Source organism: Ovis canadensis, chromosome 16 (genome assembly GCF_042477335.2).
Source record: "Ovis canadensis isolate MfBH-ARS-UI-01 breed Bighorn chromosome 16, ARS-UI_OviCan_v2, whole genome shotgun sequence".
NCBI classification, from domain to species: domain Eukaryota; kingdom Metazoa; phylum Chordata; class Mammalia; order Artiodactyla; family Bovidae; genus Ovis; species Ovis canadensis.
The window spans coordinates 25,393,884-25,418,655 of record NC_091260.1 but is presented as its reverse complement, the minus strand read 5'-3'; the positions used below and the strand labels follow the sequence as shown (position 1 = coordinate 25,418,655).

At 46.2% G+C, this 24,772-nt stretch overlaps 1 protein-coding gene across 8 annotated transcripts in view; it reads left to right on the top strand.

Moving 5' to 3' along the window:
• MAST4 (microtubule associated serine/threonine kinase family member 4) overlaps positions 1-24,169 on the top strand; it is a 618,638-nt gene extending 594,469 nt beyond the window's left edge. For 7 of the 8 annotated variants that reach the window (XM_069556212.1, XM_069556211.1, XM_069556209.1 and 4 more), the window contains 6 exons: positions 2,112-2,312; positions 4,275-4,504; positions 5,033-5,155; positions 13,805-13,941; positions 16,187-16,368; positions 16,663-24,169. In XM_069556212.1, coding sequence (XP_069412313.1) covers positions 2,112-2,312; positions 4,275-4,504; positions 5,033-5,155; positions 13,805-13,941; positions 16,187-16,368; positions 16,663-21,659 — 5,870 coding nt within the window. In that variant the 3' untranslated portion in view covers positions 21,660-24,169. The remainder of the gene's footprint in view (positions 1-2,111; positions 2,313-4,274; positions 4,505-5,032; positions 5,156-13,804; positions 13,942-16,186; positions 16,369-16,662) is intronic. The other variant, XM_069556213.1, reaches the window with a different exon arrangement.
• Positions 24,170-24,772: the final 603 nt, after the last annotated feature.

The window sequence follows — 24,772 nt, the reverse complement described above, 5'->3', positions numbered from 1 at the left end:
GTAGTAAAATTAAATTTGTTGATTTTTATATTGCTCCACCATCAAAAAGAAAGAACCCTTGACATTTACAGAACATTAAAGTGACATTATCCACCCTTGGAAGGAAAGACTCACACGTTTATACGCAGTGCTATGAAATGAGACAGCAGAGGCAGGCAGAGGGGATGATAAAAGACACGCACTCCAACAGTGAGGGAAGTCCAGCCTTGTACTCGTTTCCTTCTCTTGACTACAATGTATTTGAATCAGTGAGAAGCAAAAGTCTTGAAAATTTAGGTGTAGTACTTGAACGCATCTGACAAATTATTCATCGTGAAGAGATTCAGCTTTCCAATTCATGCTTGTCAATGATCCCATCCAAACCAAACTAGGAGGGAGAAGTGAGTGTGCAGCTTATCCCAGAGCAAGCTGAAGGTTTTTGAGGTGAGATTTGATTTGTGAAGCAGGTTTTGTCTAGTTTCTTAATTTAGAGTGAATAGACTAGATACCCTGTTAAATGGGGTTGAGTTTAGCATATACAAGTGGAAAGAGGGTTGTTCTTTGCCTTGAGATTATCTTCTTTAGTAGGTCGGATGGGTGTCACACAGATGACTGGGGGTCTTCTCCTGTGCCCACAGTACCTGTAGCACCTGGGTGGCCGTGGACAGCGCTGTTCTCAAGCCCCACTGTCCCGAGTCCTAGGCTTCCCTTAGCGAGGACCACGCCTGGGGGGTCATGCCACCTCTGTGAACTAGGACCGAACTTTAGCTGTGCCGTTGTGAGTCGAGCACTGCAACAGAAATGTTAGTTAAATCCAATTAAGCCTCTTTCCTAGGCAAAGAATGTCGTGGTCAGCACTTTGATGTGCTGGCTGGTCTTCCAAAGGATCGTTTATAATGGGATTAAATTCTCTCTGTGGATTGCATATCTTAATGTGATGATAGTGTTGATGATTTTTAAAGCACAGGGGGCTTCTAATATAGCATGTAGAAAGAAAAGGGAGATAAGCATGGTTTTTTCTGGACAGATAAATACGTATTATCAGTGATAAGAAAAAAGAAAGAAAAAAAAAAATCCCAAAACTGATAGACTGTGAAAGAATAGGAGAAACGGAAAGAGATGGTCATGTGACTTGTTTTTCACTTATGTCACTTCTGACAAGAGAGAACGGTCTTCACACTGGGCCTGTGTACTTACCAGACTGGGATCAGTGATACTCCGTTTCTGCGTTGTTCTATATGGTGGCATATTCTCTTATATTACTCTGCTGAGGGAAGTCCTAATTTTTTAACTTAAAAAAACCCTTCTGGTTTATATTCAGGGTAATAAAATTAAAAATAAAGAAGACATGTGGCTGCCTTAGAGGGGGACAGATCTTCTCACTGGTCCAGGAGTTTCAGGACAGGTCAGCATACGGCTGTGTCAAGACTAATGCCAAGAAGACGTAGTGAGCCACTGGGTAATCCTGCATGTAGAATGCCGCGTGTAGTGGAAGAAACTCTTGGTCTTGGCTTGTGAAATTTACAAGGAGCTCAGAGTGAAAAGAGGTGTGGGAGGTCAGAGGTGACACTTTAGGCGCTTTTATGTAAGTTACATCCTGAGCCTAGTGTGAGGTGTGTCTTGAAAAGATGGTAGGAGATGACAGGGGCATAAGTCTCTATGAAGTGACTAAATGATGTCCACTTAGCAAAAGCTGGTATTAACTGCCTTGCTAATGCTGATCACCAGTATCATAGGATGATGGTAGTATGCTGTGGGTGGTCATGGGGTTCGTAAGGTGACGTTTGGTTCATGACCTTTCACAGTGGGGTCAGGAGGAGGAATCGTCTGTTAGAGTTGTAAATGATTCTAAAATGCAGTTGTTCTTCTAGTTAAATGGAGTCGACTAAGAATTAGTGGACCTGTGTACAAGGAGAATGCAGTCTGGATGGACAGCTCTTTCATTCTCTCTCCTCCGACTCACCTTTCTCAAACCAGTCCTGTGATTTCCGTGTTTGCCTGACACCACGTGGACTCACGCACCACACGGGCCTCTGTTTCCCAGTGTTCGTCCTTCCCTCTCTCTCCTCCCACCTCCGCAGCTCTCCTGTCCCAGATTCTCCTGAAATGTTTATCCCTTCTTCTTTGCACAGTTGGCAGTTTTTCAGAGCACTTGGATCAGATAAACGGACGAAGCGAGTGTGTGGACAGTACAGACAATGCCTCCAAGCCCTCCAGTGAGCCTGCCTCTCACATGGCTCGGCAGCGCTTAGAAAGCACAGAGAAACAGAAAGCCTCGGGGAAAGTCACAAAGTCCCTTTCTGCCAGTGCCCTGTCCCTCATGATCCCAGGAGGTAGAGAGACATCGGCTTGCATGAAACTGTGTGGCTTGTGCATGTGCCCCCGCCCCCGATGTGGCATGCTGGCTGAGATGCAAGACTGCTTGAACCAGTGATGGTGATGCCCTGGCACAGCCCTCCTGAGTGACCCCCTGGAGGGCCTCCGGGGCTCCCAGAAGACAAACGTGACTTACCCCTTCGCACTTCTTTCGGCAGCAGGAGATGAGGCAGGATCACTTCCCACAAAGGCTTATTTCTTTTGTTTTCTTTCTTTTTCCTTTCTCCCTTCCCCAAGTTAAGTGATAAATTTCGCTCTTCTGAATAATTTTTCTTCCCTAGACCAAGCATCATTTATATCCTTTACAGAGCTGTTTACAGCATCTGTGTCAGAAAGCTAAGTATAGTTTTTCTCATCTAATTAATGAGGAAATCAATACAGAGAACATACGTTTTTCATTTCTGGGGATGCAGAGTGTATCACAGACAGCACTGAAATTACAAGTTTTACCAGCCTTGTCTGTTGGGTTATGCTTCCTCCTACTGGTAGCCCAGTCATTTTCTGCCTTATATTTTAAAAACTGGGCTTAATTATGATTTTGTTGAATTGCGGTATTTTTTGACAACCTAGTTTTGCCTCTACTAATCACAAAGTCTGGTGTAATTTCACTGGCTGAGATGAAAATATACACCCTGGTGGTTGTGACTTATCACTCAGGTGACAGACAGTAAGAGAATGGAAGTATCAGTCAAATTATACTGCAGATGGCTTGCAGTTGGAAGAATACAGCCCATGTATACAAGGGATTGTTTACATTGTTGAAATTTGAAATTTGTGCAGAAAGAAATGTTCATTGAGGGGGCAGTGCTCACTGTAGCATGTTCTGTTTTCTGGGAGATGTCCGTATAGCACCTTAAAACAAACACCCTGGTCTGAATGACTGTTCACAACCAAAAGGCAATGGCTCCAGGGTGGTCGGTAAGTGGAATGTGGTCCAGTCCACTCTGAGAGCTGGTGAGAAGGCCCGCCTCTTGGTGGATGTGGGTCAGTTACTCAGTTTGGGGAGATAAGGAAAGATGTATTGAGGACAAGAGTCAGGGGCATGGCTTTCTTAGCAGTTTGGATCTGTGTGTCTACTCTGTCTTCTTCTATCTCTGCATGTTTTGAAGTTCCCTGCCCACCAGCGTGGATCTGTTCAGCTGGCCTTTGTATGAGACAGAAGGTAGCCAGGAAAAAAGTGTCAAGATGCCGCATGAAGTCAGAGTGGAAGAGCCTGGACATTGATGCATTTAGCTAATTGTTCTCCTTTGGACAGATGTAAGATTCTTGCCTGGATAATCCCATGGACAGGAGCCTGGCAGGCTACAGTCCATGGGGTCGTAAACAGTCGGACAAGACTGATCGCACACGCATCCCAGGAATTACAACAGAAGATAGTCTGGACACTTCGAGCTTGCTGTGGCCACCGTGTTACTCACTGCACCCTGGGAGTCTTCAATAGCACTGGCCGCTTATAGCCTGGCCCTTGCTGAGCTCACATTTAAACCACAGCATCTTTGTGTAGATTATTCTTTTTCATACACAACACACACACAACTGTGCGTGCACCATTTCATATGACCAGTTAGGATTTGTTTAGATTCACATAGATGAAACAATGACAAGACCTATAAATAAAAAGTGTGTTTGTTCATAAAACAAGGAAAACAGGATAGAATTGGTGTTGAAGAATATGAAGTGAGGTTTTCTTAAAATTTCTCTATCCACCTGCATTACCCTCTCAGAAACCTTGCTAGAACTGCAGGTAATATATGAAGAGAATCAGTTCTAATCATAGTAATAAGGACTGGTTCCTTTATAGGCAAGTTAACATGACAGGGTTTTCCTGATGCAGATTACCTAGTTAGCACTTGCTCAGTAATCCGGCTTCCCTGGTGGCTCACTTGGTCAAGCTTTGACGACTGGCTTCTTTGTTGCAGATATGTTTGCTGTTTCTCCACTGGGAAGTCCAATGTCTCCCCACTCCCTGTCCTCGGACCCTTCTTCCTCAAGGGATTCCTCTCCCAGCCGAGATTCTTCAGGAGCTTCTGCCAGTCCACACCAGCCCATTGTGATCCACAGTTTAGGGAAGAACTATGGTTTCACCATTCGAGCCATCCGGGTGTACGTGGGAGACAGCGACATTTACACAGTGCATCATATCGTTTGGGTGAGACTCTCTTTCTGGCCAGTTTTCATTCCCAGCAAACTAGAGAATGAATACATCAGCTGAGGCATGGTTAACAGCAAATGAGCTTCCTGTTAAGCTGGCATTTGGGACCTACTTCATACTCTTGCTCTTTATCTGTGTGGTAGGACTGAATTTAGCAAAAGTTAAATTCTTTTTAATAATTGTGTTAGTCTTCAAAGCTGATTATCCACTCTATATACCGAGCTTGTAGAAATAGTACAAAATAATCTTATTTTTATCCTTCTTTTCTTAGTTTTTTCCACCTGGCCTTCTTTTTTTCTAAAATACTTTCTCAGGTCACCTGAAATATTGCTTAAGGAACCATAGGAATTACCCTATTTTAGGAAGATGGCAGAACAAAAATAGTGAGCCATATTTTACTGGTTTCCTCTTAGACTCACAGGATCATTTGCTGATGAACTCAGAATATTGTGCTGCAAGAGGACAGTAGGTGTCAGGGTTGTCATTTGTTTGCTTACTAATCTATCTTCTCCTCTTGAACTTTAGAATGTCGAAGAAGGAAGTCCAGCTTGCCAGGCAGGACTGAAGGCTGGGGATCTGATCACGCACATCAATGGAGAACCGGTGCATGGACTTGTCCACACGGAAGTTATAGAGCTCCTGCTAAAGGTACTGTCTTTTTTGATGTTAGGGCCATCTAGATGAAGCAGGTAGCCAGAAAGAACTGGCGCCAGAAGTTCTTTACTCAAGTTCCAGTGTTCTTCTATGTGGGCTATCCATACACACTCAGTCTCTTTGCTGAGAAAGCATTCAGTGGTCTGTTTAAGGAAAAGGCAAGAACATGAATTTTTTGGTTTTATATCATGAAATCCACTTTCATGTATCTGCACTGTCACTTCCTGATTTCATTTTGCTTCTCATCCTAAATTACAAACAGAGTTCTCTTTGTTTTCTGTATCACACGTAGTAAAATCTGGTTGGAAATCATCCATCCTCGGTGCGATTTTCTTTAGCAACTTTCAGTACACTTTATTCTATTATGGCAGAAGACAGTGGTATTAAACTGTGAGGTCAGGTCTGAAGCTTGATTTGAGAGTTGAGTTTCTTTGGAAGCTAGAGCTGTGAATATATAATAGGTGGTAATGGAAGAAGGGATGCTGGCAATCATTAGACCTTTCCCTCCTGTACAAATAAGTTTGAATGTAGATCAGTCTCTACTTGGAATTAAGCTGATTCAAGCCAGTGGAGTAGGAGGATCATAAAGAGCATGAGTGTGATGAAGAGAGATGGTCTACACTCATTCTCTCATTGCTGTTGGGCTCTTTGCTTTGCCACTGCTAACTAAAGAATATAAAGTTATAGCCCCAAATATGAATCTGGTTAAAACAAAGATGAATCTGAGTCACAATTTTAAGTTTTTTCAAGGAAAAAATCCTATCTGTGATTTAAAAAAAAATGCGATCATTAACTGTAGGATTATTTTACAGGTCAGCAGATTTATAGATGACTTCTCAGTGTGTGAACACAGGGAGGCATTACTAGGGCCTATCAGAGAGGTGTGAGCCATCACCTCAGGTAGCCTGCAGCCTGTTGAGAAATAAAACATAAACGCATATGTGTCATTTAAACAACATCCATTCAGACTGTTTCTAGAGCACTTGCTAGGCAGGTACCATGGGAGACACTGGTGACATGTCTAGACACGATAGACATTGGAAATTATGTACAGTTCTTACCTTGAGGACTGTGAGAGACACAGGAGATGCATGCAGGCAGATGAAGTTCAGCCTGATTAGCCAGAGCCACAGCAAGGGGAGGAATGCCATGCTTCTGCAGAGAATATTCTGTGAATAGGGAGAGGCGTCCCCGAGCAGTGACACTGAACTGAAACCTGAAAGAAACTTGGGAATTTGGAATTAGTGCAGGTGGGTGGGTGTACAAAGCCTTTGATAAGTAAGTAAGCCTTTGATAAATGACTTTTATCCTTCTTTTTATCATCCCCCAGCCAACACAAGTGTATTCTTCAAAAGATTCAGGGTCTGGCCCACATTCCGAGAGGAGTAATAGTATGTACATTCAAAGGTCCGTTGTGAAGTAGCAGATTGTAGGGAAGTTATTGCCATTGATCAGTCCACAGCATTAATGAAATTTTGGTCTTGACTTCAGGCCCCATGGGAGTAGGTGACTGTCTTTGCTATCCTCCATACCTACGGGTGGTTCCCTTAACTCTAGTCAGCTTTCTCACAAAGGCATAGTATTGCTCACTGGAGGAAGAGGATGAATCTTGAGAGGACATTGCAGGGCCGTAGGCAGTATGGGAAGCCAGCCGGGGCCGTGCTGAAAACGTGGCAGGCCTGACGTCAGCCCTGCAGGAGAGACATGGAGCTACTAGTAAAGCTCCGCACGTCATCCCCGCATTTGCACAGTGCCGGGTTTGCAGCTGGGTACTCAGAAAATGTTTGTGGAATTGAGGTGACTAGTAGGGTTCTTCCTCACGTGCTGTCCAAAAGTCACCGTGGGAGGAGCCGAGCACCATACAGCTACTTGTGTTAATGTCTTCATGTACATGCTGCTCAGTTTGGGAGTAAAACCTTGAGATGGCTGGAGCCTCTACACTTTGCAATATGCCTACCGAGTAGTGTACACGTGCTTAGTCGCTCATCATGTCCAACTCTGCAACCCTTTGGACTGTAGCCCGCCAGGTTCCTCCTTCCATGGGGCTTTTCAGGCAAGAATTCTGGAGCAGGTTGTCATTTCAAAACAGGTAGCATTTCTGGCACCTACGTGGGTAAGGCTTGAGTTTTTTTCTTTTCATTCACCATCAGTTTCTGATAATATTACTTGTCTAACTGCCATGAAATAACTGTCTCCTAGTAAGTGCCCTCAAAATGGGAGGCAGAGCAGGATTGTGGACTTTCAAAGTCCTTGGCTATGAGAGTCCCCTGAAATGACGTCAGACTTCCCAAGATAAAATTCAAGAAGTCTGATCAGCCTGTTCTCTCGTAGTGCATGACCCAGTGGTCCAGGGATACGCCATTGCTGGCTCGCATCAACCCTTTGTGAGTGAGGGCCCAGGCTCTATCTGCCACAGCCTGTTTGTCTTTCCAGTGGTGTAGGGACTACGAAGGTAGGCAGAGGTACTTCTCTCTCCCAAGTACTCGTTGAGCTTTTCTAGGACCTCCCTTTTGTTTAGATAATAAAGCTATGTTTTATATGTGATTTCTTTTCATTGTCAACTCACAGGACTAGAAGTTTTGGCATCAGCAGTTCAAAGATGGTCAGATGGATTTTAAATGGAAATAGGTTTGACCTCTTCTGTTCTTTGTAGCAGTATTACGCTACATGCATCTTAGGTCCTGGCACAGTATATCTTTATATTATTTCTTGCATTTGCTCATCAAATCAGAAGAAGAAATAACAAGCTGAAATATACATATCTTTAGGAAATATGCCTTCTGTTTATTTTGCTGAGACATATTTGATCTCTTTCATAATTTATTTTATAAAACATTTTCGTATGATTCTGGATTTTAAAACATCTCTTCCTACTTCTGTGAAATTTGAACGTATGTTTCTCCTGAACGCCTCTGGCAAGGTCTCTGAAAAGGGTCAGTGAGTTCCATTTATAACATTTTGTCCTCATCTGGTTACGGAGTGCCTGCATTCCTGGATCTGGTTGACCTGTGTCCCTGAAATGCCACGAACATGCTGTAACGGAGAGCTTTGGCATCCTCCTGGGCCATGGCCTGCTGTCTCACATCTAAGCAGAGGATCCTGCTTCTGGCTCATAAAGGAAGCTCTCAAAAGAGCAACCCCTGTAAGGAAACAGAGTGGATACAGGGGATTTAATTACCTTCCCAAGGAACTGTGTTATCATGCATCTTTCTCCTAAATGTGAATAGTGATTCTTGGACAAAGGATCGAGTGACTAGTACCAGTCCTGGACTCCCATGTGCCAGCAGTGGCAGACCATCAGGGTAGTAGCTGTATTTTCGTTTTCTCAAGTGCTGTTTACCCGATGCTTTATACTTGCAAACTACTTCACAAAATCTCATGGCATCCTCAGAAAAAGGTAGAAGAGCCATCACATAGGGCTGTATATATTTTTAGAAATCCATGTGCGATACTGGGCTTCCCTGATGCCTCAGATGATAAAGAATCCAGCCTACAGTGCTGGAGACCCCAGTTTGATCCCTGGGTGGCAAAGATCCCCTGGAGAAGGGAACGGCATCCCACCCCAGTATTCTTGCCTGGAGAATTCCATGGACAGAGGAGCCTGGCAGGCTACAGTCCGTGGGATCACAGAGAGATGCAACTAAACGACTAACACTGTGTATAATACTTATTTATCTTTTGGATTGTGAACATATTTAGCATATCCTCTGTGTCTTGGCTTCACTTTTGGCCTTACCCACCCTCACAGCTTCAAAGTGAGCCTGCTGTGAAAGCACTCACTCACATGCACTAGAAGCAAAGTCATAGTTATTCGGTTCAGTTCCCCAGCGGCTCTGCGCTTTCTCAGTGTTGCCTCAAACCTCTCTAGCCACAGGGAGTTAATCACCTCCATCCAGATTACAAGTAGCTTGCTAAAAGAACTTTCCCACAGCACCGAAATCGCTCTCTCCCCACTATGGTGGAATGTGGAGGCCACGTGGACCCAGTCATACCCTCTGTTCACATGATTACCTGCCTAGTGTAGCCTCTCAAATGCAGGAAACCCCCTATTCAGCCAGGTTGCTTTCTTAGGACAGCATTAGTTTAAATGCCCAGTCATAAGAGAACCTAAAATAATGCCAGCCACTGCCTCAGTATTTCCTTTCCCTAAACTCTGGGAACCTCTGGATACTAAAATGGGGCCTAAAAGAGCACCATTATTACCAATTTTACATATTAACTGGGTCCCCAGAGTGTGCAGAGTTGTGTGAGGTACCAAAGGGTCACACAGCACATGGCGCATATGAATAGTAGGTAGTCAAGAGCACTTTACATGAATAAATTCAGGTCATCCTCATAGCCTGTGCACAGGTGCTATACATAGAAATGTCCCCATTTTACAGATGAAGAAATTAAAGCAAGGAGAAGCTAGCGAAGCAGCCAAGGTTCTGTGCTCGGAAAGAGCAGAAGAGGATTTGCATACCAGCAGGGCAGCCCCAGAGCCTGAGCTTCCAACTAGCGTACCACCGTGCTCTGGACGGGATGTCTGATTGCCAGAAGCTTAGAGCTCAGTGTTCGCAGGAGAAACAGTGGCAGCGCTAGGCTACAGTCAGGCCGCCAAGCCAAGGAACAGTCTGTAAATAGGGCCCAAGTGCGGAAGGAGAGAGAGCTTTCCACCACAGTGGGCAGGCGGAGAGTTGGGGGTTTTCTGTGCAGGGCTGTGAAGGGTGGGTGGATGTTTGTGTAAGGGAAGGAGTGCAGGACGGTCTAGGCACAATAAAATGACGCTTTAAACCGCAAAAACAGGAAACTCAAAGTGCTTGAGGTGCATGAGTAAACCAGTGTGGCTGGAGCCTGAGTTCATGGCGTCTGGGATGCAGTGCGCAAGGTGACCAGGGTTGGATGGTGGAGAGTATGAATGGGGCTAGGACACCAGCATGGCAAGAATGCATTCCCCATGGGTATTTTGCAGAGGAAGAACTGTGAAAGCAGTGTAGCTCAGGGAGATACCCAAGGCCAAATGATGAGCTAATGTGGAGTCAGATTGAGAGAAGAGGCTGGGCAGCCTGACTTCTGCTTTTGTGTTCAGTTCAGCCAGCTTAAAATAACTTCCTCCCCACCATGCACTAATCACACAAGCAGTTTAAAGTAATGCGTAACTTAATAGAACATTTGACAGTCTTCTGGCCCCATTTTATTGTTATTTTTTGAAATAGTGCCACAGAATCTCTCTAATAAGAGATTGTTCCTTCTTCAAAAGAATTTGTTGAGGTCAAAGGACCCAGTAAAACAAATTGCCAGTTCTGGCAGCACTTGCTATAGCTGATGGGTCCACCAGGTGGCAGGCTTCACAATTCTCACCTACTCCCCATAAAATTATTTTTCAGTCATTTACTTACTATTTTTGTCATCATTAACTTTCTCAACCAAATGTTTGCACGCTGCATTTTTTCCTGTCTGTATTTCCTCTTAGGAACGTTATCCCCTTGTGTATTTCCATAAGTCAAGTGAACTGTCCTCTGAAACAGCCCTATGTAGAAACAAACTAAAAACTAAGTTTGTTTGTCTTTTTCGAGTTTTTTCTTTAAATTTTTAAAAATTTTATTTATATTTTAATTGGTGGAAAATTGCTTTACAATTTTGTATTGCTTTCTGCCATACAACAAAGTGAATAATTATATATGTATTCTTTCCCTCCTGAGCCTCCCTCCCCTCCTCCCCACCCCATCCCTTTAGGTCATCACAGAGTGCCAGGCTGGGCTTCCTATGTTCTTTAGCAACTTCCCCCCAAGTGTTTTACACATGATAGTCTATATATGTCAATACTGCTTGTGGAAAGGGACATTTGTAGAAACCTTAATGATACACTCTGATTCAACAAACTCCAGCCGTAACTTTTCTAATGAAAAATGTTAAGCATTTTATTATATTTATCTCATACAATGTGTATGATATTTTTCTGTTTTTAAAATTGGACTGTAATAGGAGGGATAGCAGTGGTTCAGGCTTAGACTGCTCGTGGGTTCCAGCAGCCCCAGTGATCACTGTGGTGCCGTGTCCTCTCTGATATGATACAGTAAAGGATGGGAAGAATCCCGATGACGGACGAACTCCCATTACGTTTGTTGCCTCTTTCCTTCCCCTAAGCCATTTAGGAAAAACCAAAACTTGAGTCTGGCCTCAGTCAAATTGTAAAGAACAAACCCCAGTCCAAACAAATTTTGGTAGCCCTTTCATACTTAAAAGTGGAGTTTTCAGTTTAAAAAATAAATTGAATGACAGTCTCTACTACCAGATAAAGGTTTGCTTTGAAAGTTTTGGCATCTGCTTATAAATATAAGACAAGTAATTTATTTTTTCAGAATGAAAAACGTTTTTTTCCCTTGTTCAGATTCAAATCCCATTTCCCTAAAATATTTTTTTTTTATGGTTATGGCACTAAGTACGGGATTATATGTTCTTAAATATATAAAGAACTCAAAAATCATTAATTTTCAGTTGATTATTGATTTTTAGATACAAAATTGGATGTAAGACATGAATAAATCATGATCTAAAGAAATAAAAACAATGAAAAATAAATGAGACGAAATCCAGCTTTGTTAATACCCAAAGAACAAAGATTAAAACTTGATGTAACTTTTTCCTATAAAATTGGTAATTTATTTAATACTAGTATTCAGTTCTGACAGGCGTGTGCTAAGATGGGTACTCGTGTGCTGCTGTTAAGAGTTTAAACTGACATGAACTTTCTGGAAATTAGTGCATCAATGTGGAGAAGGAAATGGCAACCCACTCCAGTGTTCTTGCCTGGAGAATCCCAGGAACGAGGTAGCCTGGTGGGCTGCCGTCTATGGGGTCGCACAGAGTCGGACACTACTGAAGTGACTCAGCAGCAGCAGCAGTACATCAATGTGTATCAACAGTCTTTAAAAAGTTCAACTAGACCCTCCAATTCAGTGTATTGAGTCTAGATAGATAATCTAAGGAAAATGTCAGAGGTTAGGACACTATAGATAAAGATACTTATTTCAACTTTTACAAGAATTAGAAAATAGAAAACAAGAGCTATAAGGAAATAGTTAAATTGTGATTTACCTATCTCATGGAACATTTTTAAACAGCCAGTAAAAATTATGTGAAGGAATATTCAGTGATAAAAGTGCAAGTTTTTCAAAGTTATGAAATGTGAAGTGAAAAAAAACTATTAGATTAAGATTAAAATTACTTATAAAGTATGTCTACATATATATATATATATATATGTATGCATAATTTTTACATGCTTAATAGAAGACCAGCAGGAAATATACAGAAATATTCCCAGCATTAGCTGAGTGGTAGGCTTCTCAATGATTTTTTAAAATATATATACATTATTGTTTTCTTCTAATAATGGCATGTATTACTTTCCAAGTTGGGTGGAGAAGTGGATGTTGGTATTTAAACAATCTGTTTTTTCAGTCCCCTGCCCAACCATACTCAACTCCCCGTCTCTTAACATCACTTAGATCTGAGTTGCTAGGCATCTTCCAGGCATAGGCCTTTTAAAAGGCCCTTCTATGTATACTTCTTGTCTTTTTAAGGTAATCAGGACCATCTGTGACTTTGAAAGGATATGATTCTCCCTTGGTTATTAAGAAATTCAAGAAGAGATCATTGAGAGTGAAGTGAAGGGGGAGGGTTCTGCCCACCTGTCCAGGGCACCCCCTCACCCTGGCCCCTGACTCTGCTCTCAAATCCTCCCCTAGGGCCTGTCCAGCAAGCCCCCGTCCCAGGTTCAAGTCGAGGGGCACAAAAACCCCCAGGAATGACCTTACTGCTCCCAACCTGACAAAGCAGAGGCTGCTTTACACCTGCTGGCATACACTTTCCAGCTCTGCTGGGCTGACAGGTTCTGGTGCTAGAAAAAAAAACTAAAAATAATTAAAGTTAAAAGTCTCATTCAGTTGTGCTGCTTTATGATTTCTAGGTCAAAGGAAAAGCACAAAAAGGAGAGAGAAGAAAAATAAATCAACCAAGAGCACAGCGTCTCTGGGCATGTTTACACTTAATACATATGCATGAGTGTAACTGTTATTTATAGAGCCCTTTCCATGTGTCACTCTGGGTGCTAACGGCTTTACACACTCTATCCCCTTGATCCTCAGATGAGCCCTGGGAGACAAGTGTGATTCTGCTGCAAGAAGGTCCAGAGGAAAACAAGTGCTCAGGTCACAGGCTCAGATTTAAACTCAGCTCTGCTGGGCTTCCCAGTGGGCTCAGTGGTAGAGAATCCACCTGCCAGTGTAGGAAACGCAAGAGATGCAGGTTCAATCCCTGGGTCAGGAAGATCTCCTGGAGTAGGACATTGCAACCCAGTCCAGTATTCTTGCCTGGAAAATCCCATGGACAGAGGAACCTGGAGGCAGCAGTTATTGGGGTTGCGAGGAGTTTGACATAACTGAGCACAACAGTAGCTGTGGAATCCACATCCCACCACCTCAAGGAAACCTCACATTTTTTTTTCCACCCAGTTTATCAGGACTTCACTACCTGAAGGGTCTTGATAAAGGGACCTGGTCATGTCCGTCCTTTTGGATGTTTATTTGTCTTTGGATCTCCTATATCTTTTCTGGCCTTGTTTCAATATTTCCCTTTAATACCACCTCATTTTTTTTATAGAGTGGAAATAAGGTGTCAATCACGACCACCCCATTTGAAAACACATCAATCAAAACGGGACCGGCCAGGAGAAACAGCTATAAGAGCCGGATGGTGAGGCGGAGCAAGAAATCTAAGAAGAAGGAAAGTCTGGAAAGGTAATTTAGAGCCATCCTCTTCGTGGGTTTGGTGTGTTCCCACACGGAAGGAAAATTACTCCTCACTTAATTGAAATGCTTGCATGTGAGGAAGATCTATTTCTCTGTGAGACATGTTGCCCTGTGGTTCACACGTGTTTATACACTAGAGTTTATATTCATTCATGATAGCATTATGTTTCATAATGAAAAGATTTATGTAGTTACACTGTAGAATTTACTTTTTCTCATGTGTGAGAACCATGAAAAGCTCTGCTTTTTCTTAAGTTTCCAGACTTCATTTCAGTTGGATTTGAGGAACTAAAACTTCAGGTGACTTTTAGCATTAAATCTATATTTAATAGTGTCCATCTAAAAACACCAGGGAAAGCGTGGTAGCTCAGTGATAAAGAATCTACCTGCAATGCAGGAGATGCGGGTTTGATCCCTGGGTTGGGAAGATCCCCTGGAAGATATAGTTGCTATTTTTGAATACCAGATATTCTAAGATAACTAGATCTTCAAAGCATCCAAATAAGCCTGGAAATAAAAAGACTTTGTTTTACTGCCTGAAAGTCTATCACACATTAGCACTATAAAAGGCACCCTGAGTATCATTTAGTGCCCTGTACAGACACTGGTGAGGGTTGTATGTGTGTGTGTGTGTGTGTGTCTGGTGGGGAAGTTTCTTCCAAACAATTGTCCAGATGTGCTTCCTGCATGATGCGACAGCATCTTGACTCTACCCACTTGAATTTGGTGTGTTGGATCACAGTATAAGGATTTTAATGCTAGAAATGAAAAATACGCAAGCGTAAAAAGCAATGATTGTTAACTCCAGGAAAGACAAATTGGTATAAGAAAGGAAAATACAAGTATGCTTTTTGTGGCCAAACTATGAACAGTATTTATTGTGTAAAATAAAGAAAGTATCAACCTTTTGTTCCTAACCAGAAAATTTGGTTTTGCTCAACTGGGGGGAAATGTGCTTGTTTAGAAGGGGGATAAGTTGTTACAAGGGCTAAATTTTTCATCTTCTGTGGTAGGAAATCAACAGAGAATTTCTAGGATTGAAAAACTGAAAAAACAGTATAAGCACATTAGGTAGCAATTTGCAGACAGCTAAAAGAGTAGAAAGAGTTTCGCTGGGGATCGGGGAAAAGGCAGAACAGAGCTATTTTTCATTATAAGCTTATAAAGCTATTTGGCTTTCTGACCCAAGTACATTTATTAGTGTGATTAAAAGTACACATGTGCACACGCACACACATACATTGATATCTTTTTTTAAATGTAAGCTTTATATTTTGAGTGTGTGTTGGGTAATACAGAACACCCTGCTTCAAGGGACAGTAGAGTGGAAAGCGTGTGACCCAGCCCCTGGAGGCGAAAGAACCCTATACAGCCACCTGCGTTTCAGAGCCACCTGAAGCTATGCTTTTAGCTCTAAGACGTGCTTGTTGGCACTCACTACACATTTGCCCTCTGCTGAAGCGTGGTGTCTGCTGCCCTGCTGACACAATAAGCTTCAGTTCACCTCCCTCAGTTTTTCTATGTAAATGTACAGCCTCCATTGTCCATGGGAATATTCAGGCGCTCACGATGGAATAAGCACAGCCGACAGCCCCTCAAGGATGAAAGCCTCTACCCAGTAGATCACCATTAAAGAATCCAATATTCCAAATGACAGTTTTTCTTCCAAGGATTTACTTTGTACTGTTTCTTAATTCAATTGTGTCAGTGTGTTCGGAGCTATATACTTGGAAGCTTCCAGGCAAAAAACAGTATCCTCAAAACCCTGACATACCAATAAATGAATGTGCATTTATTCTTAGTTGCTCAGTCATGTCCAGCTCTTTGTGACCCCATGGACTGTAGCCTGCAAGGCTCCTCTGTGCCTGAAATTTCCCAGACAAGAAGACTGGAGTGGGTTGCCCGTTTCTTCTCGGGATCTTCCCGGCCCAGGGATCGAACCTGGGTCTCCTGCATTGCAGGCAGATTCTGAGTCACCAGATATATTTTCCTGTTTTCACAACTTGTCTTAAAGTGCTTGAAATTAAGAGGGTTTCCATTGTGTATTCTCAAAGCCTCTTCCTTTCTAAGTCATAGGAAAGTTTTGAATATAAAAGTGGAATCCTTCTCTTTAAGAGGACCCGCCATCATGTCGCCGTCTCTGGGTGTACTGAATCAGTGCCCTGGTGCTTCGGGGAAGTGGGGGTGGTTTTGAATGTAGAATCTGATCAGTTTCCTCCTTTTTTCACTCTAGGAGGAGATCCCTTTTCAAAAAACTAGCCAAGCAGCCTTCTCCTTTACTCCACACCAGCCGAAGTTTCTCCTGCTTGAACCGATCCTTGTCATCAGGGGAGAGCCTCCCAGGGTCCCCAACTCACAGCTTGTCTCCCCGATCCCCTACACCCAGCTACCGTTCCACCCCCGACTTCCCATCTGGTGAGTGAACCTCCTCTCCTAGCAAGAGTTGAGGGGCTTAAATAGAGAAGGTGGGGATGTAATTGACAAAGAACAGGATTGACAGGAAGGTCAGAAGATATAGCTATTCGGTCCCTTAGAAAAGACAGGAAGTACTGGGTTGACCTTTGGGGAGGTTTATCTGAAAAGTATTTATCTACTAGACTGAGATGCTGAGACAGTTCGCTGCCCTTATCTGGAACAGCTCGGGTCGGAAAGCCTGGGGAGAAAGGGGAAGGGGGCTCTTGCTCACAGTCTCCTGCTCCCCACCCACAGGCGCTAACTCCTCCCAGAGCAGCTCCCCAAGCTCCAGCGCCCCCAACTCCCCAGCGGGGTCGGGACACATCCGGCCCAGCACGCTCCACGGCCTGGCCCCCAAACTCAGTGGGCAACGCTACCGGTCAGGAAGGCGGAAGTCAGCCGGCAGCATCCCCCTGTCTCCACTGGCCCGGACACCCTCTCCAACCCCACAGCCCACCTCCCCGCAGCGGTCCCCATCCCCTCTGCTGGGGCACTCACTTGGCAATTCCAAGATGGCTCAAGCCTTTCCCAGCAAAATGCACTCCCCACCCACCATCGTCAGGCACGTCGTGAGGCCCAAGAGTGCAGAACCCCCTCGGTCCCCGCTGCTCAAGCGCGTGCAATCGGAGGAGAAGCTCTCTCCCTCCTACGGAGGCGACAAGAAGCACCTGTGCTCCCGCAAGCACAGCCTGGAGGTCACCCAGGAGGAGGTGCCGCGGGAGCAGCAACAGCGGGAAGTGACCTTGCAGAGCCTGGAGGAGAATGTGTGCGACGCGCCTGCCCTCAGCCGGGCCAGGCCCGTGGAGCAGGGCTGCCTGAAACGCCCCGTGTCCCGGAAGCTGGGCCGCCAGGAGTCTGTGGACGAGCTGGACCGAGAGAAGCTAAAGGCCAAGGTGGTGGTGAAGAAACCTGACGGGCTCTCAGAAAAACAGGAATCCCGTCCGAAGCCCCACGGACTCGGCAGTGACTTGGAAAACCTCTGTGCTTTTAGGCTCGAAGAGAGAGACAAGAAAATCTATCCGAAAGCTTCAGAGAGGTCAAATCATTTTGAAAGCAAAGCAGCTGTGCAGGAGGCTCAGCCCCTGTCCAGCCTTTTGAAAGACGCTCTCCACAAGCAGGCCAACGTGCGGGCCAGCGAGGGTATCACCTCTGAGGGGGCAACAGCAGCTGGGGACCACAGCCAGGGGACCACCTGTGACCTCAAACGAGCCTCGACACACAGCACCCTCCAAGACGGCCTCTGTCACACCACCCACAGGTCCACCTCTGGGAAGGGGGACACCGCAGAGAAGGTCCCCCAGGCCAAGGAGGGTCTGCGGTGTGAGAAGTTAGACGGCAAGTTGGCCAACATGGATTACCTCCGAAAGAAGATGTCCCTCGAAGACAAAGACGAGAGCCTCTGCTCTGTGCTCAAGCCCAAGGTGACGGCCAGTGCCCAGGAGTGCCTGCCTGGGAGCCTGGGCCGGCCCGTGGGAGGGCAGCAGGAGGCCCCGCCAGCCTCCGAGGGCCGCACACCGTTCATCGGCAGTGCCCACGCAGCTCAGCTCAGCGCCGTCTCCTTTGTCCCTCTCAAGGCCCTTTCTGGCCGGGTGGACAGTGGAACAGAGAAGCCAGGCTTGGCTGCCCCAGAGTCGCCTGTCCGGAAAAGCCCCTCAGAGTATAAGCTGGAAGGGAGGTCTGTGTCGTGCCTGAAGCCCATTGAAGGCACCTTGGACATCGCTCTCCTGTCGGGACCTCAGGCCTCCAAGACAGAGCTGCCTTCCCCGGAGCCTGCCCAGAGCCCCAGCCCAGGCAGTGATGCGGAGTCCCCCGTGCCCCTGGCTCTCCCCAACAGCGCAGGGAGGAAGGCTGACACTGCGGGTCAGAGAGAGTCCTCCCCTGCCAGCTTCAAGGTGAACAAATCCTATCTGCTTGAGCCCCGGTTCCCACCGTCCAGTCGGGGTCTGCAGAGCTCACCGGTGGCTGCCCCTCCTGACCCAGAGCTGAAGCTGGACAAGAAGGTCTCCCAGGCAGCCCGTGCCCCAGCAACCATCATGGAGAACCATCCTCAGCAGGGAGAGGGCCACCCCAGCCAACACCAAGACCGCAGCCCCGACGTTAAGCTCCTTCCCTTCCCAGGGCAGAACCTCCAAGGTGCCAATGCATCTAGATCTCTCAGCCCACTCTCGCCTGAAAGTGTCCCTTCCAGGGAGAAGCCGAGTGGCAGAGAGTTGTCCGAAAGGGGCCCGTCAATAGTCAGGAGTGAGCGGTCAGCTGTGAGGCCCGACATCCGCAGAGACCCCTCCAAGGAGCTGTGTCCCCCAGAAGCTGCTAAACCCGGCGACAGCTCCCAAACCCTCCCTGTGGTGGGGAGGACCCACCCAGATGTCTCCACCCAGACCCAGGCCTTGGAGAAAGCATGTGGGCCTTGCGGGAGAGCAAAGCCCAGAGACGGCCGAGAGGAGGTGAGGCTGCCAGCCAGAGCAGACTCCTCTTTGCGCTCTGCGGGGGCTCCTTGTGAGAGAGAGCTGGGCGCAGAGAGTGGCCTGGAGTCCAAGATGGAACCTGCTTCTACCAGGCGGTCTCTGGAGCCGCCCAGGCCAGAGAGTGAGAAGAGTAGAAGGCTTTCTGGTTTCCAGTCTGTGCAGAAAGACAGTCCCAAGGAACCGGAAAGGAAAGAACAGCCTCTGCAAAAGCACGTCACCAGTAGTTCTCAACCGGGTCCCAAGGAACCGGAAAGGAAAGAACAGTGTTTGCAGAAGCACCTCACCAGTAGTTCTCAGCCGGGTCCCAGGGAACCGGAAAGGAAAGAACAGCCTCTGCAAAAGCATGTCACCAGTAATTCTCAACCGGGTCCCAAGGACCTGGAAAGGAAAGAACAGCCTCTGCAAAAGCACGTCACCAGTAGCTCTCAGCCAGGTCCCAAGGAACCGGAAAGGAAAGAACAGCCTCTGCAAAAGCACATCACCAGTAGTTCTCAGCCGAGTCCCAAGGAACCGGAAAGGAAAGAACAGCCTCTGCAAAAGCACGTCACCAGTAGTTCTCAGCCGGGTTCGAAGGAACCGGAAAGGAAAGAACAGCCTCCACAAAAGCATGTCACCAGTAGCTCTCAGCTGAGTCCCAAGGAACCAGAAATGAAAGAACAGCCCCTGCAAAAGCACCTCACCAGTAGTTCTCAGGTGGGTCCCAAGGAACTAGAAAGGAAAGAACAGCCCCCGCAAAAGCACCTCACCAGTACCTCTCAGCCAGGTCCCAAGGAACTGGAAGGGAAAGAACAGTGTTTGCAGAAGCACGTCACCAGTAGTTCTCAGCCGGGTCCCAAGGAACCAGAAAGGAAAGAACAGCCTCTGCAAAAGCACGTCACCAGTAGTTCTCAGCCAGGTCCTAAGGAACCAGAAAGGAAAGAACAGCCTCCACAAAAGCATGTCACCAGTAGCTCTCAGCTGAGTCCCAAGGAACCAGAAATGAAAGAACAGCCCCTGCAAAAGCACCTCTCGAGTAGTTCTCAGCCGGGTCTCAAGGAACTGGAAAGGAAAGAACAGTGTTTGCAAAAGTACCTCACCAGTACCTCTCAGCCGGGTCCCAAGGAACCGGAAGGGAAAGAACAGTGTTTGCAGAAGCACCTCACCAGTGGTTCTCAGCTGGGTCCCAAGGAACCGGAAAGGAAAGAACAGCCTCCACAAAAGCACGTCACCAGTACCTCTCAGCCAGGTCCCAAGGAACTGGAAGGGAAAGAACAGTGTTTGCAGAAGCACCTCACCAGTAGTTCTCAGCTGGGTCCCAGGGAACCAGAAAGGAAAGAGCGGCCCCCACAAAAGCACCTCACCAGTAGCTGTCAGCCCTCACCCCCCACCAAAGAGCTCCCTGGCCTGGCTTGTCAGCACTGCATTCTGCCCAGCCACCCTGCTGCCTCTCTGCCAGGGAGCAAGCCCTGTGCTACAGACTCCAGCTTCCAGGACGCTCTCAGGCCCGCTGCTGTGCCCAGTGACAGCAGCAGCCACAAGTCCAGGTCTGACCCCGACCTGGGTCCTCCAAAGTCTAAGTTCTCAGACCGGCCCCCCTCCTCCCAGAAGCCGAGTGCTGAGGCTGCAGTGAGCAAAGAGCCTGGCGCTCTGACCCTCGGCAGAGCAGGGGTGGGGAGTGGTAAGGGTGTGTCAGAGGAGTTCCCTGTCCTCCCAAGTCCCCAGAAAACAGCCCGTGAAGTGATCGGCCAGGGAGCCAGTGGGCGCTCAGTCCCCCTGCCCACAGAAGGGGGTCCTCTAGACACAAAGCTGAGACCCACCAGCGCTGGGTGTCCCCCAGAGGCACTGGAGATGCTCGGACATCCACCTGGGCGAGGACTCCTCGGGGCCAGTGAGTCAATGGACCAGAAACTTCCCACCATCAGGGAAAGGCAAAACCTGTCTCCAAAGGCCCCCACACCATCCACTGTGAAAGATTGTCCCCCTCTGTGCAAACAGACAGACAGGAGCCCGAGTCCGCTGGCCACCAGTGCCGACGCCAGCAAGTCTGAAGGCAAGAAACGCACTGAAGCACTTTACACCCCTGCGGATGGGGAGAAGCCGGGGGCTGGCTTGTCCTCGGTGCATAGCGAGGCTGGGCCCAAGGGTGCGGAGCAGCTGGCAGCAGCCGCTGGGAAGGGCTGGCCAGAGGCCAAGGGGAAAGGGCTCGGTCCCCAGAAGCCACTGACCGAGGCGAGCAAGCCCAGCGGCATGAAGCGGTCACCTTCAGCCACAGTGCAGAGCTCTCTCGGCTGTGCCACCCTCCCAGGGAAGTCTCAGAGCTATTCCTGTGGCTTTCCTGAGGCCAGACCAGCAGTTCCAGAGACTTCTACCACCTCCAGCGACACCTCTGCCAAGGCCGGCGGGCCTGCAGCAGAATGCCCAGCCTCCAGCAGCAGGGACCAGCGGAAACCCCTGCCTAGCGGGAGTGGCAGAACCCAAATGACCAAGAGCGACTCCTTGCCATCCTTCCGCAGCTCAGCCACCACTCTGGAGTCCCAGCACCCCAGCCCTGGCCTGGTGGCGGGCACCAGCCACCGGGACAGGGCCCTCTCAGTAACCACCACCGTGGGAGAAACCAAAGGGAAAGAGCCAGCCCCCACCCAGCCAGCTCAGACCAGGAACCAGAATGTGAGCAGAGAGGCGGCCAAGCCATCCCCCGCTCCAAGCACTGAGCGCCCCGTCGTTCTTCCTTCTGAGAAGGACACTGGGCTGCGACAGAGGCGGGGGAAAGAGAGTTTGCGCGGCAGCCCCAACAAAAAGGCCTTGTGATGGGGCAGGCCCGGGCGGCACTGGGGAAACCCACCCTGCGTGTGTCACTGCGTCTTGACTACCTTGGAAACCAGCGTCGTGGGACACCACCCCCCTGCTATCGGCAGAGCCTGGAGCCTCACTGAAGAAGCGAGGAGACAAGAGACAGAGAAAGAGGGGACCTTCTTCCAAATGCCTTCCCAAATTGGAACCGGCAAACTTACCAGATAGTGTTTGTACAAAATAAAACAAAACAAAACAAAAAAAAATTCTTTCTGGTTGAGGTTGAGGGTTGTTGAGGGAAAAGATTTTCTCTGTAAATATCTAGCAATGTGTTTGGTTTGGGGTGTAGAGTTGATACCTTGCTGCTGATGGCGTCATTTACTACAGCTTTTGGGTTTTCTTTAAGTAGGATTTTTGCTCTACCATTGATCACGATGCAGTCATGAAGCGAAACGGCTAAAACGGTGTTTGTTAAAATATAGATGCACCCATATTCATGTATATACACATCCACCCACGTGTTTTGGTCTGTGGTTGAAAAGACTCTTGCAAGGCTACATTTTTTTCTAAGTTAAAACATTCTGAGTAGAGTTGATGGTGGAAGAAAGCCTGAAATACACTAGATGGTGAGTTTGTATGTGTATTTTTAACCAGAAATGTTGATAGCGCTATATCTGGCTACCTATATTTCCAGACTTAAAGCAAGAATGACGCGAATCACTGCATCTGGAATGCTCCTCCATCAGGAATGGCCACAACAGATGGAGCTAGCCATTTTCATTTCACTAAGGGCCATTTTGATCCTGGGCCCAACTGTCTCCAAGGCCAGTTGTCCTTATGTGTGGATGTGGGTGTCGACTCTTCACTATAGGTAGAGCGAGGGCTATAAACACACGTTGACTTTTATTTCTGTCCTGCTTTCCCTCCTTCTCGTGCTCTTAAATAAACTCAGGCCTTTATGCTGAGTCGCTAGTCCAAGAAGTACACAATTTGTAGTAGTATTGCGCCCGCCCTGCTGTTGAACAAAACAGAAAATAACTGGCCGCACACACATCTGCTCGTATTTAGGCTGATTAATAAGCACTAGGCATTGGAAGAGGTTTTCACTTTGCTTTTTTGAGGAAAAGTGGAGGGGGTATGGATTTTGGCATCATAGCATATATTTTAAGGAATAATCAGGACATCAGATACATTTTAATACATAGCTGGGGCCTTATGTTGTAGATGAAGCTTGCTGTTTTTAGCAAGTTCCTGGGTTTCACATTCATTTCTGGTGCATCAAGTAGCTCCATACATTTCATAACATGGTCTCTTTATTTGTATGCAAAAAATATATATACTGTATTAATAAAGAGCAGCATTTTTGTAATAAAAAAGACTTGGAGCTATTTGGTGCTTGAATGTGACTGTCCTTTTTACTTTTGCTAAGCCTTATTTAAATTTTGTATACCATGGAATATGTAGAGTTTGTCCAATCATTTTAGTGCTGAGGGGGTCTTTGTGTTTTTTGTTGCAGTTTTCCTGGTGGCTTGTTTTGTATTGTAAGACAGCACTTGCTGACGTAAGTACTAAGCACTAAGAGAAAATACACACAGATAAGTATTTATAAGATGCTTGGGATCCATAGCAGGATTTTTGTTTTGTTTTGTAAGAGAAAAAATCACCAGTAAATACTAGTCCAGCACCCAACCCCGCTCCCCGCAGGGATATCTTAGTATCTTCAGGCTATAAAATTGTTCACCTAAGCACAGCATCATCTTACATCCCTGTGGATTGTAAATCATTTAGTGAGGCTATAAACTCCACTCCAAAAACAATTGCTTGGTTGTCCTTCATTGTAAAATGAGTTGACAGTGGTGAAAAAGCTCTCTTCCTTGCCCCTAACTTTTTTCCCATGAGGTTCTAGCCATTCCCCATCACTATGTTGTGAACGGTAAAAGAAACAAATATTTTGAAAGAACTTAAATGGGTTTCAAAAGTGGTCTCAGCATTTATAATTCACACCTGCATTCGGCGGCTGTCATAACCCAACCCTTCTGCACCCAGACATCTAGACAGGTCTGTCGGGGAGGTAGTGTATGGTTTACAGCCTTTGCTTTTTAACTGTCCAGTTTTCTTTAAAGCACAACTAGCTGCTTGTTTACAAATGATATTTTAAAATGTATATTTTGTATAGTGTATTATCATTTTTGCCAAATATGTTTTTGCATTTTGGATGGCTACAGAGTCCCTAAGATTGCATTTGTGTAATACCTGTCTATTGTTGTAAACCTCTCCAGTCAGATGGTAGAAATTCTCCTGTGTTCTGTTTGGTCGGTCTCCTGTGATTGTAAGGTGTGCTCCTCGCTAGTACTCCCAGCTGTAGATTTACCAGCTTAAAGTTTGTTAGGATTTGTGCAATAAAGTGTTTGCAGTCTTATTTTCTCTAAGGAATTCCCTATGGATGTCATAATTGTTGTATATTGAACAAATATTTATACTTATGCAGTTGCATAACATTGAAATAAAAATTTAGCATGAAAAGATAATGACTATTAAGTTTTTCCGCGCCCCCCACCCCCCCATCTACACACATGCATAGCATCTCCAAAACATGACTGACTAGAACTCCGTTGTGGAAAGGATGGTTTTCTGCAGCTCCCGTTTGGTGAGTGGAAAGCGGAAAGGTTTGCTAATTTTTTAAAACTGAAACAGTGTTCCTTTCTGCAAGACTGTCTGCCTTTAAGTAGACTCCACTCCTCCAGTTCTCCCAAAACTTTGCTCCATCTGTTACCATTGTGTTCTCTCATCTTTCTTTTCCTTCCATCCGATCTCTTCCCTTATAATTAAAAACCAAGAAGACATCAGGATGGAAGGAAGCAACCTCACATTTATTGTCTGCCTACTCTGGTGTGCACACTTAAGGCTGGGCAACATGGGTTTTATCTGCCATCTTCTCTGAGCCCCAACACCAGCCTCAAACCAGATGGTGATGGCATCCCCATTTTACTGAGGAGCAAACAGGCCCAGACAGGCTGTATGATTTGCTTAACACACACCCTATAAAGACAGCTTACTTTAGGATGTCGATTTTTCTGGTTCTGAAGCTCTTGACCTTTCTAAACATTACCAGGTATCATGCACTTGAATTC